This window comes from Salvelinus namaycush, chromosome 41 (genome assembly GCF_016432855.1).
Source record: "Salvelinus namaycush isolate Seneca chromosome 41, SaNama_1.0, whole genome shotgun sequence".
Classification (NCBI taxonomy): Eukaryota; Metazoa; Chordata; class Actinopteri; order Salmoniformes; family Salmonidae; genus Salvelinus; species Salvelinus namaycush.
Genome location: NC_052347.1, coordinates 1,172,126 through 1,190,155, shown reverse-complemented (window position 1 = coordinate 1,190,155; position 18,030 = coordinate 1,172,126). Strand labels below are relative to the sequence as shown.

The 18,030-nt window shown below is 41.5% G+C and overlaps 2 protein-coding genes across 5 annotated transcripts; both read right to left on the bottom strand.

Annotated features, from left to right (window-relative positions):
• Positions 1-238: 238 nt before the first annotated feature.
• LOC120034127 (interleukin-2 receptor subunit beta-like) lies at positions 239-12,251 on the bottom strand. Of its 3 annotated transcripts, none has more exons than XM_038980570.1 (12): positions 12,089-12,251; positions 11,015-11,367; positions 10,735-10,845; positions 6,261-6,342; positions 5,996-6,116; positions 5,811-5,883; positions 5,416-5,509; positions 4,975-5,111; positions 2,582-2,759; positions 2,242-2,344; positions 1,893-1,965; positions 239-1,263 (listed from the first exon to the last, which is right to left on the bottom strand). In XM_038980570.1, the coding sequence occupies exons 3-12, from the start codon at positions 10,771-10,773 to the stop codon at positions 547-549; spliced, it is 1,617 nt and encodes a 538-aa protein (XP_038836498.1). In that variant the 5' UTR covers positions 10,774-10,845; positions 11,015-11,367; positions 12,089-12,251; the 3' UTR covers positions 239-546. The 3 variants fall into 3 exon arrangements, with proteins under 3 accessions (XP_038836498.1, XP_038836497.1, XP_038836499.1); XM_038980569.1 differs by having other exon boundaries at positions 11,015-11,341; XM_038980571.1 differs by lacking the exons at positions 11,015-11,367; positions 12,089-12,251 and having other exon boundaries at positions 6,261-6,346; positions 10,735-10,849.
• Positions 12,252-12,470: 219 nt separating this feature from the next.
• On the bottom strand, positions 12,471-17,617 carry LOC120034345 (SUMO-conjugating enzyme UBC9-like). 2 transcript variants are annotated; one of them, XM_038980865.1, is made up of 8 exons: positions 17,326-17,617; positions 16,044-16,082; positions 15,694-15,779; positions 15,512-15,595; positions 14,631-14,703; positions 13,757-13,866; positions 13,442-13,521; positions 12,471-13,244 (listed from the first exon to the last, which is right to left on the bottom strand). In XM_038980865.1, the coding sequence occupies exons 3-8, from the start codon at positions 15,757-15,759 to the stop codon at positions 13,181-13,183; spliced, it is 477 nt and encodes a 158-aa protein (XP_038836793.1). In that variant the 5' UTR covers positions 15,760-15,779; positions 16,044-16,082; positions 17,326-17,617; the 3' UTR covers positions 12,471-13,180. The 2 variants fall into 2 exon arrangements, with proteins under 2 accessions (XP_038836793.1, XP_038836792.1); XM_038980864.1 differs by lacking the exon at positions 16,044-16,082.
• Positions 17,618-18,030: the final 413 nt, after the last annotated feature.

Sequence of the window (18,030 nt, the reverse complement as noted above, 5' to 3'; positions counted from 1 at the left end):
TTCTAAAATGCTTACTAACTGGTACACTGTAACGTTACTGCATGATTGTAGGGTTACGAAGGCGTTAGCTAGTTCTATGAGTTATTACGTTACTTTAGCTAATATGGTGACAATGATGTAGGCTGTGTGTAGCGATTATAACTCATTTTCGACCAAATTAGCAGTTACTGCCTTTTTGCTTGGTACTGTAGGGCAGACTAAGCCCACAAACATAGGAAGTTTAAGGCTGACCCACTTCTCTTCTGCCAGAGGTTTTATTCAGGTCTTCATACAAACAAGCTGTCAGTGAACGCATTTAAAGACAAAAACAACTAGCAGCACTAACTATCTGAGATAAGTAACAACGCATTGGCAAACCAGCTGCCTCAATAGTAATACAAGTAATATACTAAATGTATATAAAATACAAATAAACTACATGCAAAAAATTATTTTGTACCTGCATTATCTGAGCCTTGTGTCATAGTTTGCACGAAGAATAAGAATAAGAATAAGAATAAGTTCAACAGCTTAACTAAAATGTAAATTGAGTGATAAATGGATTGTTCAAATAGACTTGTTGCTGTAGGTATTCTGCAGCTCATTAATGGTCAAATAGCCGCTACAACTGGGTTCCACTGTCATTGAGGAGGATCTGCCTAGAGCAGCCTCTACAGGCCAGGCATTGTAACTGCCGCTAGGCGCCATGGCAGAGTTAGACTCAGGATTCTGAAGGGGGAGTTGAGGGAGACTCAGGGGATGGTGAGGGCCTGGAGGGATCCCAGCAGGCAGGGAGACTGGTAGGACAAGAGGAGGGGGTGAATGATGGTCAACTGGAGCCACATCCCTTTCCTTCTTCCCCTTTCCTTCCTCCTCCACCTGGTCCTTCCCCTCTACGCTCTCCATGCCGAACCCAGAGTCTGGGCTCTGGGGCTCGCTCTGCAGCCGACCGAGAAGTTCCAAGAGCTCATAGGAGGAGGATGTGGTGGTGGCGTAGAGAGAGCTGTGGTCCTCCTGGTAGGTGAAGTAGACGGGACAAGACTCGATGCGGAGGCCGCTGGGGTAGAAGTAGCCGGTGTTGGAGAAGCAGGAGGACTGGCCACTGCTGTTCCAGCCATCAGAGGGGGTGTTGGGGTCAGAGTGTAGGAGGAAGGCCGCGGTGGTGGAGCTGGTGGAGTCGGTGACGTCCCAGACTTCTGTTCCAGACACCTCCACAGGGGAGATGTCCTCGCCGGGCTGGGCGGTGATGAAGCACTCTGGAGCAAACATGGGGCTCAGCCATTTCTGCATGGGGAGGGCCAGAGACACACGTCAGTATACGGAGCACTGTACAGTGTCACAGTTATTGGTGAAATTTAAAGTTTTGCTGATACTTAGGCAAAATGACAAAGGATAAATATTTTGCTGCATCTACACTGGCAAGTATCAAGTTTTAAAAGTTGCTGCAAGATCAGTGTGTGTCTGTGTGCTTGTTTGTAAGTCTAAAATGAGTGCATACGTGAGTTTATTGGTGTGTTGATGTGTGCGTGTGGTAGAGAGAGCGTGTCTATGTCTGCATCTAACTGTTAATGCAAGGAGTTCAAACCAACAGAGAAACCACATCAAGGGGCCTATGCTCATGACTAATGTTTTCTTAAGGTTTTTACTGTGGCTGGGCACTTTCCTTTTACTGGCAACTAAAGAGACTGTTCCCAACTGTAAGCATCAAATGTAAGTAAGTAGTAAGTAAAGTTAGATAAGGACATAAATATGGACATTTGCACTCAACCAGGTTCAAGAATATTATATTAGGCTGTCCACTAGGTTTTCATATCAAGAAAACATTCACGCTAGTGAATAAAACCACATACACAGAATTTTATTGGTTCAACAGGTTTCAAGTTTAGCAGGAAGTTGGAGTATTTTCCAGGTACCTGAAGGTTTCCACCATGGATAGAGTGAAGTGGCTGGAAGTACTTGGCGGGGTCAGGCACATACTGGTGTTTCCTGTAGAGCACCAAAACAACATGGATTTTAGTAAACCATCTTGGGTCTGTCCCAGAATTAACTTGACACTACATACCCAAACAGACCTGACATACCCAAAAAGGTCCTGACAGCTAATTCTGCTTCATATTGGATTATGCAACCAATGATAAAAATCAAGCCCCCGTCATCAACATGGCACAAGACCAAATTAACTCACTGAGCCAAAGGTTGTGGGTCTCACTCCTGATCTGACCCAACAATACGCATATAAATACACCTTTACACATTACTCACCTATTGTTAATATGTGTTTTGTAGAAGACTAGCAACATGACAACGATGAGAGTGAAAAACGCACCGCTCAACACCAGCCACAAAGTCAGGTCCGGGGACTCCGCTGGAACACAGAACGTAAGCACGGTTGGAATATATGTCTCAGAAATGCATCTGGATGCATTTAACAGGGATCGTTAACACAATTTTGTAGACCAGCAAATAAGTTTTATTCCTGTATGGGCCGCATGAACTTCACTATGCACCGACTGTCAGTTTCTCTGGATAGGATAGAGTCTTCTGCATGACCGAAGATATAGTAGATGTAATGTTTAAGTTTGTGGCATGGCATCAAACGTACCAAAGGTTGGTGAGACCTCGCCCTCTGATGTCCAGGAGGCAGTGGGGCTCCACTCACTCCAGTGGCTAGAGGGGGGACGGGTCGGCTTGACTCTCACCCTGATGTGATGAATCCCACTCTCCTCCACACCCAGCTCCATCCACGGTTCCTGCTTTGGTCTGGTCAAATTCTTGGCCTCCTGACAGAGACAGACAGGTAGACAAAAATAAGCATAATCACTGCAAAGCTACAAGACTGTCTCAAACTATTCAGGCTGAAATCCTGATTTGAGATGAGTGTGTGTAACTCAAATCGTACTACACCGGCTCTGACGCTCGTCGGATGTGGCAGGGCTTGCAAACCATTACAGACTACAAAGGGAAGCACGGCCGAGAGCTGCTCAGTGACACGAGCCTACCAGACGAGCTAAACTACTTCTATGCTTGCTTCGAGGCAAATAACACTGAAACATGCATGAGAGCACCAGCTGTTCCGGAAGAATGTGTGATCACGCTCTCCGCAGCCGATGTGAGTAAGACCTTTAAACGGGTCAACATTCACAAGGCCGCAGGGCCAGACGGATTACCAGGACGTGTACTGCGAGCATGCGCTGACAAACTGGCAAGTGTCTTCACTGACATTTTCAACCTCTCCCTGTCCGAGTCTGTAATACCAACATGTTTTAAGTAGACCACCATAGTGCCTGTGCCCAAGAACACTGAGGTAACCTGTCTAAATGACTACCGACCCGTAGCACTCACGTCTGTAGCCATGAAGTGCTTTGAAAGGCTGGTCATGGCTCACATCAACACCATCATCACAGAAAACCTAGACCCACTACAATTTGCATACGGCCCCAACAGATCCACAGATGACGCAATCTCCATTGCACTCCACACTGCCCCACCTGGACAAAAGGAACACCTATGTGAGAATGCTATTCATTGACTAAGGCTCAGTGTTCAACACCATAGTGCCCTCAAAGCTCATCAATAAGCTAAGGACCCTGGGACTAAACACCTCCCTCTGCAACTGGATCCTGGACTTTCTGATGGGCCACCCCCAGGTGGTAAGGGTAGGTAACAACACATCCGCCACGATGATCCTCAATACACAGGGGCCCCTCAGGGGTGCGTGCTCAGTCTCCTCCTGTACTCCCTGTTCACTCATGACTGCACGGCCAGGCACGACTCCAAAACCATCATTCAATTTGCCGATGAAACAACAGTGGTAGGCCTGATCACCGTCAACGACGAGACAGCCTATAGGGAGGAGGTCAGAGATATGGCCATGTGGTGCCAGGACAACAACCTCTCCCTCAACGTGATCAAGACAAAGGAGATGATTGTGGACTACAGGAAAAAGAGGACCGAGCACGCCCCCATTCTCATCGACGGGGCAGCAGTGGAGCAGGTTGAGAGCTTCAAGTTCCTTGGTGTCCACATCACCAACAAACTAACATGGTCCAAGCACACCAAGACAGTCGTGAAGAGGGCATGACAAAAGCTATTCACCCTCAGGAGACTGAAAAGATTTGGCATGGGTCCTCGGGTCCTCAGATTCTCAAAAGGTTCTACCGCTGCACCATCGAGAGCATCCAGACTGGTTGCATCACTCCCTGGTATGGCAACTGCTCGGCCTCCGACTGCAAGGCACAACAGAGGGTAGTGCGAACAGCCCAGTACATCACTGGGGCCAAGCTTCCTGCCATCCAGGACCTCTATATCAGGCTGTGTCAGAGGAAGGCCCTAAAAATTGTCAAAGACTCCAGCCCCCCTAGTCATAGACTGTTCTCTCTGCTACTGCACAGCAAGCAGTACCGGAGTGCCAAGTCTAGGTCCAAGAGGCTTCTAAACAGCTTCTACCCCCAAGCCATAAGACTCCTGAACATCTAGTCAAATGGCTACCCAGACTATTTGCACCCTCCCCCCTCTTTACACCACTGCTAGTCTCTGTTGTCATCAATGCATAGTCAGTTTAATAACTCTACCTACATGTACATACTACCTCATTTAACCGGTGCCCCCGCACATTGACTCTGTGTCGGTGCCCCCCTGTATATAGTCTCGCTGTTGTTATTTTACTGCTGCTCTTTAATTACTTGTTACTTTTATCTCTTATTCTTATCCGTATTTTTTAAAACTGCATTATTGGTAAGTAAGCATTTCACTGTAAGGTCTACACCTGTTGAATTCGGCGCATGTGACTTAATAACATTTGATTTGATTTTGATCATGCTTTGATGTCTATGGAAGTGAAGAATCAGACAAAAATCACAGCTAAATCCTCAGGCACCGGTATTATGCATGACTACCCACTAATCAGATTCACCATAACTCATTCAGCAGGAATACTGCATGTTCAGCCAATACCACACTTTCACACCCACCCACACAATGGTTTGTCTCACTCACCCCCCATAGCTGGTCTTCCCTCTTCACCTTCACCTGGAACTCATATGCAAAGATCTTCCTAGACAGCGGACTACCAGCACTCCAGGTGACATTAATCCCATTGATGATGACCGGACTACCAGGAGGATGCATCTTAACTGTGAGGAAACAGAGGGAGATGTCACAGTCATCTAATACCGTGAAGTGAAAATATAGAGGAGGCGGTTTGGTGAACTAAGATCAGGTGATCAGTAACCTTGTCTGAGACCTGAAGACTTAATAATGTTGTAATTTAGCAGTGGTACATTGATATTGATAGTGGTACATACATTCAGTATTGAATATGGCCCATGCAAGAATCAAACTCTCAAATGAACCAGTGAAGAAGAACAGCTATTTAGTGAGAGGCTACTCTCGCAGGTACACTAGACGAAAGAGAGCACTGAAAAGGTGGACACTCACTGTGCTCGATAGGTGTGTATTTTATGAGGTTTACCGCCTCATACCCGTCACACTCCACCTTAATGCTGGGGAGGTTCTCGTTTGAACTGAAATACTGTAGAGAAACACAGTCAGAAAACAGATTGCATGTTTAATAAAGTAAGAACTCTTTGTAACTGTTCTACATTCATGGAGAATAATTCTAAGGATTCTAACTTTAATTCTCATTTTCACGTAGTTAAAAATAAATAAAAAATCACATGATATATTTAGTTCACTTTTGAAAAATACAATAGGAATCGATATATATTGAAAACAATGAAAATGATATGTAAAATAGCATATATGTACAATAACATATCATGGAGAATAACATACTGTATATAATTCTGATTCTGATATCAGGAAAAACTTACATGGCCCTTGAAGACAAAACTGCAGCCTCCTAAAGAATGACCTTCCAAGGGTTTGAGATCGCAACTACTCTGGCTATACAAAACAAAATAAATCAAATATAATATTACACAAGGATGCATTTATACCTCAAAACACAATGCAGTCATTTTCTGTAGTGCAGTAATAATAAAGACAGATTCCTTACAAAAAATTGTTTTCATAGTCTTCTCTTGTACCGCGGAGCTGGCATGCCACGTCTGGATCTATTCCCGAGCTGTTCCACACACAGGTGATGTTGTTGATGTAGTCATTCACACAAAACAGTCCTTGGAGGGAAAGACAGCAAAGGCAAACCAAAAAGAGAAATTCAATCAATAAAACGTGTTTCTCCACAAGGTGCAGGTACCGTTTGTTTTTCACAGATCTCATCTGAATGAGTAGGCTGAGAGTAACATGACGTCACTAGTTACCTTGGATGTTGTGAGTGAAGCCTGGTGGGACAGAGAGCAGGAACAGCAGGTGAAGCATGGACCACATCATTACCACCCCTGTCTAACTGGAAAACAAAAGATGACATAGATGAAGAAACTGTCACTTACAGAGCCTTGGCCATTACCGCCACTGTTTAAATGTAAAACAAAGATGATGAAAACTTAAGATGAAGAGGCTGTTATAACAAAGCACTGGAACAGTAAAAATCCTGAGTAACAGTAGCATAGAACAGCAGCAGACACGACACTGATAAGGGACATCCTCTAGAGTCTAGAGGATGTCCCTTATCAGTGTCGTGTCTGCTGCTGTTCTATGCTACTGTTACTCAGGATTTTTTTTTTTTTTTCCAGTAATGATGTCTCAGTTAGACAGGGGTGGTAATGATGACTCTCTGTCTAGAGTCTAGACAGTCTAAACACTATCCTCTTGAGTGCTTGTTGGACAAATTCACCAGGTTGGCCTAGATGTAAAAAACATATATATATATATATATATACAGTATGATGAATTGTCACATACGACGGATAGGTGTAATGAAATGTGTTGTTTTACAGAGTCAGCCATAGTAATACTAAGCAAATTAGGGTTAAGTGTCTTGCACAATGGCACGTGAACAGATTTTGCCCCTTGTTGGCTTGGGTATTCAAACCAGCGACCTTCGTTGTGGCTCAACACTCTAACCGCTAGGCTACCTGCCGTCCTAAGGATTCGTTTTAAATGACTACATTCGGTGATGCGGCAGACACCTGATGATAACAAGAACAATACAGGGATAGAAACTCAATGATAACTTGGCTTTTAATTTTTTTTAAATATAACATTTAAATCTAAGTTGAATCTTACAGAAAGTAAGTGCTAATGCACATGTAAACAAATAGGTATTCAACCTCTTCAGACTTACCCTCTCAGTCAGGGTCGACGTGTCAGCACAGTCCTCATTCTGTTCTCCTACTTTCTTTGCTCTGTTTTGACTATTTGACTTGTGCAGATGCTCCCTCCTCTCTGTCTCCTTAGCCTCAGGTAGGTCTCTGTCTGTCTGTCTCTCCCTTTGTGACTGTCTCTCTCTCTGCCTCTAGCGCTCTCTCACTCTGACTTTCTGTCTCTATCATTCTCTCCTGCTCCTTAACGCTATCGCTCTCTTTCTCTCTCTCTCTCTCTCTCTCTCTCTCTCTCTCCTTCCCTCTCGATTGAAGTGCCCAATGACATTTCACGGTGACACACGTAACCACAACCTCTCGCTAAGGCTGACATTTGCCTGTGTCTTGCAGGAAGCCACACAAAACACTGAAGATTTAAAAAAAAAAGTTGAATTACCATTCTCTACAACAGTGTTTATCAACCTTGGTCCTGGGGACCCAAAGGGTTGCCCATTTTAGTTTTTGCCCTAGCAGTCACACACCTGATTTAAATGAAAAGGTGTGATGATGAGTTAAATTAAGTGCAATAGTGCTTGGTCCAAAACAAAGATGTGGTAGCCTTTCCTAGGACCAGGATTGAGAAACACTTCTCTACAAGACATACTCCACAAGCAAAGCCATTAGGCCCCTGAGCCCCTGTATGTGTTAAGGTATAAATAGTCAATACACCGCATCCTGTTTCAGTCGAGCACCAGTAAAGTAGGCTAGAACAGAGACGCACGTTTACACTGACATTGCGTTGGAGAGGCAGTTGCAGCGCGTTCTGTGTGGTACATACGTTGGATTGCATTTATCGAACGTATGCCTCAAACTGTATGCGTAGACGGCTTGACTAAAAAATGGTAGCAGAAGGTGAATGTTGAACTTTTGTTGCACACATAACCAGATGATGCTGTGTACCATTTTGCGCAATGACACTGTCGGTGTGATCAAGGTGTAAGGTGAATACACTACATTTAGACATGTTAAAATAAATAATGGTTTTCCAATATACTGTATATCACTCATGAAAGCAAGTCAGGTCATACATTTTTTTCAATCAAGTGGTTAAATGGATAATGGAGTCAAAAGATCCTTGTGAAAGTCAATAAAATGCAGAAGTAGAAATGGCAATAGAAAGATGAACTGAGTTAGTATGACAAAGCAAAGGTCATCGGACATCTCATTTTGTAGCCATAGAAAGACAGGCCTTTTCCTCATAGAAGGAGTATTGGTATGTCTATGGTGTCATGCAGGAGGTCATGGCAGGCACCTGACAGTGTCAGATCTCCAGCACGATACCCATTTCCTCCATTCTTGGATTTCTTTCACATACTTACACATTATGCGACTTACAAAACAACATAAGCAATAGGTAGATAGCTATTTTATGTCACACGGTTACATGAAATGCTTTGTATCAATCAATGTACTGGAATGAATTTGTATTGAAAATGAAAATCATCCCTTCATCATAGAAACCGATCGAAACCTCTACTTGTTACAACATTACAAAATGCATGCTGTAGTAGATGCTTAGCACATTGACATGAGCAGGTCCTGTGAAGTGTATCTGCACATCTTATCTCATGCTTTATCTTTTGGTACAGGAGGGCATTGTGAAACACTCTCTTTATGTGAACGGCGAGGAACAAAGCACTCAATAAACAAAGTGAAGTTCAGGCTTGTGTTGCAACAACTGCCTGTTTGCTCACAGAATGCGAGTGTATACGTTGGTTTGGCCATGATGGCACTTTGACACCATCAGACATATGGGCTCTAGCTGAGTACTTTTCACTCTGCAGCATGGGTTAGGGAGGCTTGCAAAAGAGTGGCGGGGGTGGGGTAGGTGACACACCCGACACTTGTTGAAAGGTCAGAGTCCGCTTTGTGGCGGGAAGTTGGTGCGAGGCCTCAGTGTTATGTGTAGTTTGTGTACAGAAATGGTTTGTTGAGATCAGTGTGGAAGAACTTGACAGGCCTGCACAGAGCCCTGACCTCAACTCCATCGAACACCTTTGGGATGAATTGGAACGCCGACTGTGAGCCAGGCCTAATCGCCCAACATCAGTGCCCGACCTCACTAATGCTCTTGTGGCTGAATGGAAGCAAGTCCCTGCAGCAATGTTCCAACATCTAGTGGAAAGCCTTCCCAGAAGAGTGGAATCTGTTATAGCAGCAAAGGGGGGGCCAACTTCATATTAATGCCCATGAATTTGGAATGAGATGTTCGACGAGCAGGTGTCCACATACTTTTGGTCATGTAGTGTACTTTAAAAAAAAAATTTGTAGAGATTGTAGAGTGGTTTTGAACCAGCAACCTTGCCAGATATTGAATTTAGGTGAATAAAAAATATGAATTATAATTTAATTATAATAGATATACAGTTCATCAAAAGGTAATTTCCCTAATTTGACACCACAGTCAAGAAATATGTAATAGTAACATGACGCGCACCCCCCCCCCCCCCCTCCAACCATTGTCATCCTTTGAGCTGTTTCATTTTTTCCTGTTTCGTTCATTCCATCAGTTTCTTATTCTTGTCATTTGAGCAACTTCATTGATAATATGGTCAGGTCAGGTGGATTATAGCTACTTGCATGTACATTTGAGACTTGAGCACAGATTAAGTAAAAATGTACTTGAAGAATACTACAAAGCCGCTACTACCAACTTTCCAACCTAAAACAAAACATTGGTTGATGTGGTAACCACCTAATTGTGGTTTATGTAATATTCTTTTGTTGGTAAAATTGAATTTCCATTTTACAGTTTTATCTGAATATTGATAGATGCTGGTTTAACTGACAATCACATTCAGTAGGTTTCAGTAGTATGAGTAGATTTTTTGATGACAGCTATGAATCCCCTCAGAAGTAAGTGAGTTCTACAATACACAGAACATCAGGTAACTAAGGTGAGCGATGCTGTTCTACTTTTATTGAGGTAAAAGAGAGATCATGAACTTGTGTCTACATACAAATGTGTTGGAATGTGTTTAGAGGTCAGGAGATTAGTTGTTTTTGTGTGACAATGTTTGTGTGTGTATGCTTGTGCATGTGTGTGAATGTGACACTGAACGTACCAGAAAAGGTTTGTAAAGGCTTGCATGTAGATATATATGTGTAAAAAGAGATGTGAATAATGTGGAGGGTGCATGGGCGCTGCGGTGAAGGTGTGAAATGGCCACTGCGCCATGGCCTCATTTAGACCCTTGTTCTCCATTGCCTTTAGCACCTTGTTCAATTTCTGGTTCATAATGTTTCTTTCTGTCCATTTCACTATGGAAGAACAAATAAAATGAGGAGGAACGAAAACGGGGTTTGAGTATAAGTGGATGTAGCAAGGATAGAGCTAGTTGTCATATCATTGGTAGTAGTAATCAAATAAGTGGTGTTTATTATTCGCTTATTAGCTTATTATCAAGCTTATTATCAAAGCATATTATGAATAATGTAGCACTATTTGATTCATAGTACTACTAGGAGTGGTAGTAGTAGTGGTAGTAATAGTTGTTGATATAGCAATAAGTGGCATTAGCAGCAGATCACCCACCAATGTCATCAGTCCTGCGGCCGTACCAACGCTGGGCATCTGTAGGAGGGGCGGGCAAGTGGTGACCGATGTAGGAGTCTTTTATCAGGGACTTCCACACCAGAGGAGCTCCTGGGAAGAATAGAATAGAAACATGGATAGGAAAAGAAAAGAAAGGAACATGAGAATTAGACAGAGGAACAGTAATCATTGACTGTATATGTCACTGCCTGTGCTGATAATTCACTTTGTTATCATACTGAATCAGGGATGCCCAACAATGACCTGGTGCAACACTGACCTGGAAAGATGTTGGTGCGTAGACAGTGTCCCAGGCTGTGGTAGGAGCAATGGGGAGGGACGAAGGCTGACCGTTTGTCAGTATAGTGAGGCAGCACGAGAGGAGGAACCTCCGGGCATGCTAAAACGCTCACCTCCAACACACACACACTCACAGACACACACAGTTGCAAAAACATAATTGAGAGCTCTGTAGTGTGCATAGGTTATGGTGGAATACCAAGTTTTGGGATATAAACTGAATTATACCATCCCTCTCCAACGCTACTGACCTGCGGCTTGTCTCCAACTGTTGTCTCCGGCTGGCCAGTGGAGGTCATTGACTTGACTAACAAACAAGAGGCGATGAGGATTCTAGGTCATGTAAGCAGAGAACATAACTAAAGAATGCACTGCCTGACCACAAGTATTCTTGTTGTTGGTACAGTCCTGCAGGTTTCCCATGTCAACATTCACTTCCCAGTGTTCCATCAAAAGATGCAGCATTATAAACTCCTTCATAATAAATCTAATGATGCACAAACATTTGGGCAACCATGAGCTATAACAAATCAACATATGCTAATGCTTAAATAGAGATAATATACTTTTCTCGATTTATAGTAACTGTTTGACATAGTATTGGCTTTCAATGGGACTATTAGGCACTGAAAAGGTTCGTGTGAACCCAACAGAGAATTATACTGTGTTGCCCTCCCGCGAATAAGATTACTTTTGCACAGTTGACAAGTGCGTCTACTTTCAAAATCGCTAATGTACAGAACACTGGGACGCTGAAGGTCTAGGCTTATTTATTATTTTACACACGTGTCCACATTAGCGTTCAAAGTAAATATTATTTTAAAAATATAATCTTACCCTCATTAGGACATAGCCTAAACCAAAACTCAAGCTGAACCAAACCGGAAAAATGTGACAACCTTATTTTCCTGACATGAATTCGTGCTGGATCAGTTGGGCTACATCGTTGGCACGTTTAATTATCACATGTCAGGTGCATTGCATAGAATGTCCGTAAGTGAGAAATTACATTTTGTATTATTTTGTGGGAAAAGTACAGCCTAAATATACTTACATCTGTGCTTCGATTCAGAGCCTCGGTCGCTGTGTAGTTTTGCGAGTTTACCTCAATACATTAGATTTTTCAGAACCCTGCGCACCGTCCGAATAGGCGTGAAGAGTAACACGTTAGCTGGATAATGATGTCGTATTTATCCTAGAAGGTAGTTGCGTGAAGGGGTCTCTGATACAGTGTAGTGCGCATTACCTGACATTTGAACTCCATACTCGGAGCTAAAGGTCATTCAGTTATCCAATATAACACCACCACAGGAAAATAAAGTTTATACCTTAATCCCTCATAAAAGGTCAAATAAAACCTACCCTGTACATTTACCACACACAGACAATAACAAATTCAACTATCAGCGAAGAAACTAAAAGGAGAAAGGACACCGTTTAGTATTTTCCATTCAATTAACTTTATTTCACAATTCTTACATTATAATGTGTTTATTACTTTTAATACCACACACAAATATCAACTTGCTAAAACAATAGAAAAGAACACAAGATCCATATGGACCTACATATTTATATTATGTACATACACTCAAGTCTTTGGAGGTAAACCTCTTCAGCTCTCTATGCAGCACACTCTCAGCTCTGACATCCATCTTATTAAAGGTGCATCCCAATAAAAATCTACAATTAAATTCAACGTGACCAGACACTCAGAAAAATAAGGCTCACTTAACTTACGGGGGTCATTTATTTAAGTACAGATTCAGTTACAAAATGACGTATCAGACACTGCAATTTGAAATTATTTGTTATTAGACCTTATGACTATTTGATAAGACTAAACATAAGGCAAAGTAGCTTCCTGATTTATAGATCACAAATCCAAATGGAATCTTATTCAATTATAAGAAAGTGTTTTAGGCATGTTTTAGAAGTGAAATAGGCAACGACAAAAATTGTGGACAAATGTTATTATTTTGTTTGGTTTTAAAATGGCTCTCATGTAGACTACATGACACTTTTCTCATGTAAAGAAGAACATATCAAATAGTAGATTGATCATTGGATTGGTCCTCTAAGTGCTGCTTGCTGTTCAGTACCCAGGTGTTGTATCAGGCTTCTCAGGCAGATGTTCAGCTCAGCTTTATGTGGGGGCAAACTTCTTGGCCTGCGCCCTCACCCTCTTCTCATAGTCCATTCTGTTCTGACTAAAAGAGGCAACAAAGGGGGATTAGTCCATTATGAAATTGAGTATCACCCAAAAAGGCTATTATTTTCGGTTTAACGAAGAGAGATTGTGTATGTTTGCAAGTGTCTTAAAGCACACTAAGAGCCCCTTTACCTGTATCAATTATACAGTAGAACATTCAAAAATATTATAAAGTATCTCTCAACTGAAACTCACCAGTAAATTGTGTAGGCTTCTGCTTGTGCTGGGTCTTGGATGTTGGGTTCATTGAGAAGCTCTTGGATACCCAACAGGATCTGTGAACACAAAACAGATAAAGTCAGCTTTTAGAATGGATTGAAATACAAAACAATGCAGATCAGAAGACAATACCTCGACCAGAGAGTACCATGCTTTGATCCACATAAAAAAAATACAGTAATTTGATACCCATTGAGCCAATGTCGTGCATTCCTCCAAACCGGTGAAAGCACTGATGCCTCTCCCATTCTTTGTGTGTGTATATGTGTGTGTGTGTGTGTGTGTGTGTGCCTGTTTGATGGTGATGGCTGGCCTCCAGTCCTTCTCCTCCTCCAGGATGGAAAGACACACCGTGCCAGATGGGTAGACATTGGGGTGGAAAATGGGTGGCTCAAACTTGCCTGAGAGGATATAGAATAGATGATTAAAAAGCATTTCTGTTGACTTCCTTATCATCAATATCAAAAATGACTAGGAACAAAACACTGCACATCAGGGGTGTTAAAATGTTGAAATTGGGATCGTTAAAGTTAAGAAAAAATCCTTAACCGTTTTGTTTTTCACAAAATTAAAATCAAAGTGCAGTATTCACAAAACGACCAATTATAGGTCCTGATCGTCCTCATATAGGGGATTAAAGAAATATTATAGAAATACCTAATGCAACAATGCTGTAACAATTTACGCTACTTTATTAACCGGAGCTGTAATCAATGACTGTATATACAGTATGAAAGTAGCAGCTCAAGCAAGCAGAGGCGAGGGGCCATGTGGTATGAGTGAGTGAGTGACGAGGGGAACAGGAAGGGGAGAGAGATAGCAACCAAGTCGACTCGCGCTGGTAAACTAACTTAGTGCTAGTTATTTATCATCTCATCTGATTACATAGTACTTGTCTTGAGCTAACGTTAGCTTGGCTAATTGAGACTACATAACTGTGCTTTCCCCTCTTCAACTTAAGAAGCAGCCTACCTGTTGGCTCTTGGTGCTGTAGCCTGTCCTTCTCACTTAACCTAAGATCTGTCATTTTAATTCCATCTTAATTGATTAGCCTAAATATCTCCTAATAACTTGCCACACGAAGGCTCTAGCTCTATTACTATAGCCTAATGCCGGTTTGATGACTTGTGAATGGTCGATAAGAACAAGCTGCAGGTTTACTCACATTTTGGCGGCGAGGAAGGATAGTCATCTTTGAACAGCATTCGGAGTTTGTATTGGCCTCCCTCCCACAGCGTCTAGAGAATTGAAGAACATAGTTATCACATCCATTAATTGTTCTAGCTCACGAGGGAGTGCCTACACACTATTAAAAAAAAATACTTTTAAATGAGAACTGGTGGCGGCATATTTCTGCTTTACCAAATGAGGAGAGTTACAAACTTCACACACCAGTCAGAGTTATACTTAAACTACATCTTTAATAATAAGAGCTTTGCAATAGCATTTTTGATTTTCAATGATGCGCTCTCTCTAATGAACCATTGAAAGTGACCACAGAAAAGTACAAAGATCTTTTATAGCCAAGATACACCCCTCTCAACCTACTTGACGGACCACATAACTTAGGAACAGTTCACAAAGGTTAAGATTTGTATGAAATATCTATAAAACATAGCAGACAGTTACTGCGGTGTCAACAGTTTTCATTGTAAAGACCAGTGTCTGGCCCTCCTACTCCAAACTAGAACCATCTCTCCCTGGTACAGTATAGAAGAGAACCATTAGCTCATGTTCTCTGGAATGTTCTTTAGGTTTTATCACCCAAAGACATCGTAAATCTCATCTGTCAGTGTTATCTCATCCTCAGTAGAACCCACACAATAGTTAACAGAATATTGTATTCTGTCGAATAAAACAAGCATTATAACATAATCTTGCCATTTTCCACGACAGAACACATCAGTTTGCATTTGTACTTGTGTTGGCCATTTTTTTAATGTACTATAAGAAACACTACGATATCTGTTAACTCATTCTGACAGACTGGTAGTGGTTGTTGGGTCTTGTTAGAATAAAAACTACAGAAAGTAAAAGTTGACATACCCCCTTCTTCCCTGGAATGGCACATTCCCAGTTCATGAGGTTCATAGTGCCATCAGGATTTTTGGTAGGCACAGCGACAAAACCCTGAGAGAGAGGGAGGGAATAAGGTTTGAGGAACAAGCTTGCCTTCTGCAAATCATCAGAACAAGTTTATTTTCATTGTTTGTATGGTAGCTCCTCACAAATGGGTGGTCTTTCCTCCATGCTTTGCGCTCCTGTGACAGTCTGCTAAGAGCGATACCAGACATGTCTACTCATTAACCCAGTCCTGTGGGAAGACATAAAAACACTCAATTAACATGGCTAGATAGCAAAAACACTAGAGAAAAAGGATGTGTAGCTAACTAACATTTTTATTAGAAATGTCCATGATATACTATAGTTGGATTAAGAGTTGGGGAGTAAATGATAACCCTCCCTCTCTCTGTTACATGTAAAATTATTACAAAAAACCCTCACTGTAATCAGCTACATTACAAGCCAAAAAGATTGTAATCAGATTACAGATACTTTGAAAAACTAGATGGATTACCTTTAAATTCAGAAAGGATCCTTTGTCTTCTTCTAATGCCTCTTAAGGCGTAATCCAAAAGAAACAAAGTAATCAGATTACATTACTGAGTCTGGGTAATCCAAAAGTTACATTACTGATTACAATTTGGGACAGGAAACTAGTGCCCTGCCCAGCAGGTAGCCTAGTGGTTAAGAGCCTTGGAACAGTAACCAAAAGGTCGCTGGTTCTAATCCCTGAGCCGACTAGGTGAAAAATATTTTGATGTGCTGCCCTTGAGCAAAGCACTGAACATCAATTGCTTGTGTAAATCGCTGAAAATGACAAATCTAATTGTAAAATGTTGACTTGCCATATTACTCATGAAAAATTCTTATGACATGAAATTGACTTTAAAGCTAATTAACCTCTTCACTAGCTAGCTATAAAGATTTCCCCTCATTAATTTCAGATAGCAATGATGTGGATGGTGCATTGGTCATATACCACACACCCCCGAGGTGCCTTATTGCTATTATAAACTGGTTACCAACGTATATAGAACCTAAATAGTCATTTGTCATACCTATGGTATACAGTCTGATATCACGTCTTTCAGCCAATCAACATTCAGGGCTTGAACCACCCAGTTTATACAATGGCATTGTTGAATACTCGTTTCTGATTGGCTTGAATGGTATTCTAGAGCGTGCAATATATACCTAAATTGCATGGTAGAATTAAATGGCTATTTGAGCTACTTTTGAAAGCAAAAGTCGAATTGAAAACATTATTGGCATTGTTGAAATCGATTTCCATATTAGCAAGCTAGGACTTATGGTTAGGTTAGCTAAACTATAAATCTGTGATTACCAAGGCAACTACTGTAGCTATGTAGTAGACTTGCTATCTACTTCAGTGGTGTTGAACACAATTCTACCTGCGAATGAACACATTTATAGCAGCTAATGTGTTAATTTATAGCCATGATATAAAAGGGTTTCAACTAAGTGCTCTAGTTATGTGTTTTCTGGAAAATAATGCAACTCCGTGGGAGGCTACTTCCACTCCGCAACACACATTCCACGTTGTTTATTATTTTACATAGTACACATAACGTTAGCCCCTAGTGATTACCCCTTACATATGGCTCTGGTTATTGATATTGCCAGTAGCTAGCTGGCTAGCTACCCAGCTAGCAGTCTAATTAGCAACAAATCATCAAACTAGCCAACCAACATACATACATCCACCCACCTGTAAGCCCAGTTAGCTAATATATTAAAGTTCGTTTACATGTCATTGGTTACTAGTAGTTGCTTACCTTATAATTCAATTGATACTGGCTAGATGGCGTTCGCTTGTTGGTGTTTGTCAACGCTAACGTTAGCTAGCTAAAAACAATGAGCTGGGTCGCCTATTTTTTTTACTATCAAAACTAGCTAAAGCTGCTTAGTAATGACGATACTTTCGTGCTAATAATTCGATCAAGTTAGCTCTCCTGACATAAATCAACTGATTGAGAGATTTCCTTATCTGTTACCGCATATGTGAATACCTGAACGATAGCATTCAGCTAGTTAGCTCGCTAAAGTCAAGAAGGAGGACCTAAATTTGTTTATCTCGACATAACCTACAGGCACTTCGCAGGGCACCTTTCGTCGTCTTTCTTTTCGGCCATCTTTAGTGTGGCGTCGTGTTGGCTGCATCTGGTGTGCGACAATTTTTTTGAGATATTTTATATATCGAAGCTTTTTATCAATTAAAGATCACTTTAAGTCAAAATGCAAGCCGAGATCTACACCGCAGATAAAAAATAAATAAACATTACTTAAACGTAAGCCAATTCAACGTTAACCAATTAAAAACAGTTATGTAGCAATGAGTATTTGTGCAGTAGGCTATACATATTATAGCCATATTATAGCCTAAACATTACTTAAACGTAAGCCAATGCAACGTTAACCAATTAAAAACAGTTATGTAGCAATGAGTATTTGTGCAGTAGGCTATACATATTATAGCCTAC

Excerpts from the sequence above, each read along its gene's own strand:
- LOC120034345 (XM_038980865.1), bottom strand. The coding sequence starts at position 15,759 with ATGTCTGGTATCGCTCTTAGCAGACTGTCACAGGAGCGCAAAGCATGG. Across the intron at positions 13,522-13,756 it reads CAGCCATCACCATCAAACAG|ATCCTGTTGGGTATCCAAGA; the intron begins GCACACACACAC and ends TTGTGTTCACAG. Across the intron at positions 13,245-13,441 it reads GAAGCCTACACAATTTACTG|TCAGAACAGAATGGACTATG; the intron begins GTGAGTTTCAGT and ends TGCCTCTTTTAG.
- LOC120034127 (XM_038980570.1), bottom strand. The coding sequence starts at position 10,773 with ATGCCCAGCGTTGGTACGGCCGCAGGACTGATGACATTG. Across the intron at positions 5,884-5,995 it reads GACTATGAAAACAATTTTTT|CCAGAGTAGTTGCGATCTCA; the intron begins GTAAGGAATCTG and ends TGTTTTGTATAG. Across the intron at positions 1,966-2,241 it reads AAAACACATATTAACAATAG|GAAACACCAGTATGTGCCTG; the intron begins GTGAGTAATGTG and ends GGTGCTCTACAG.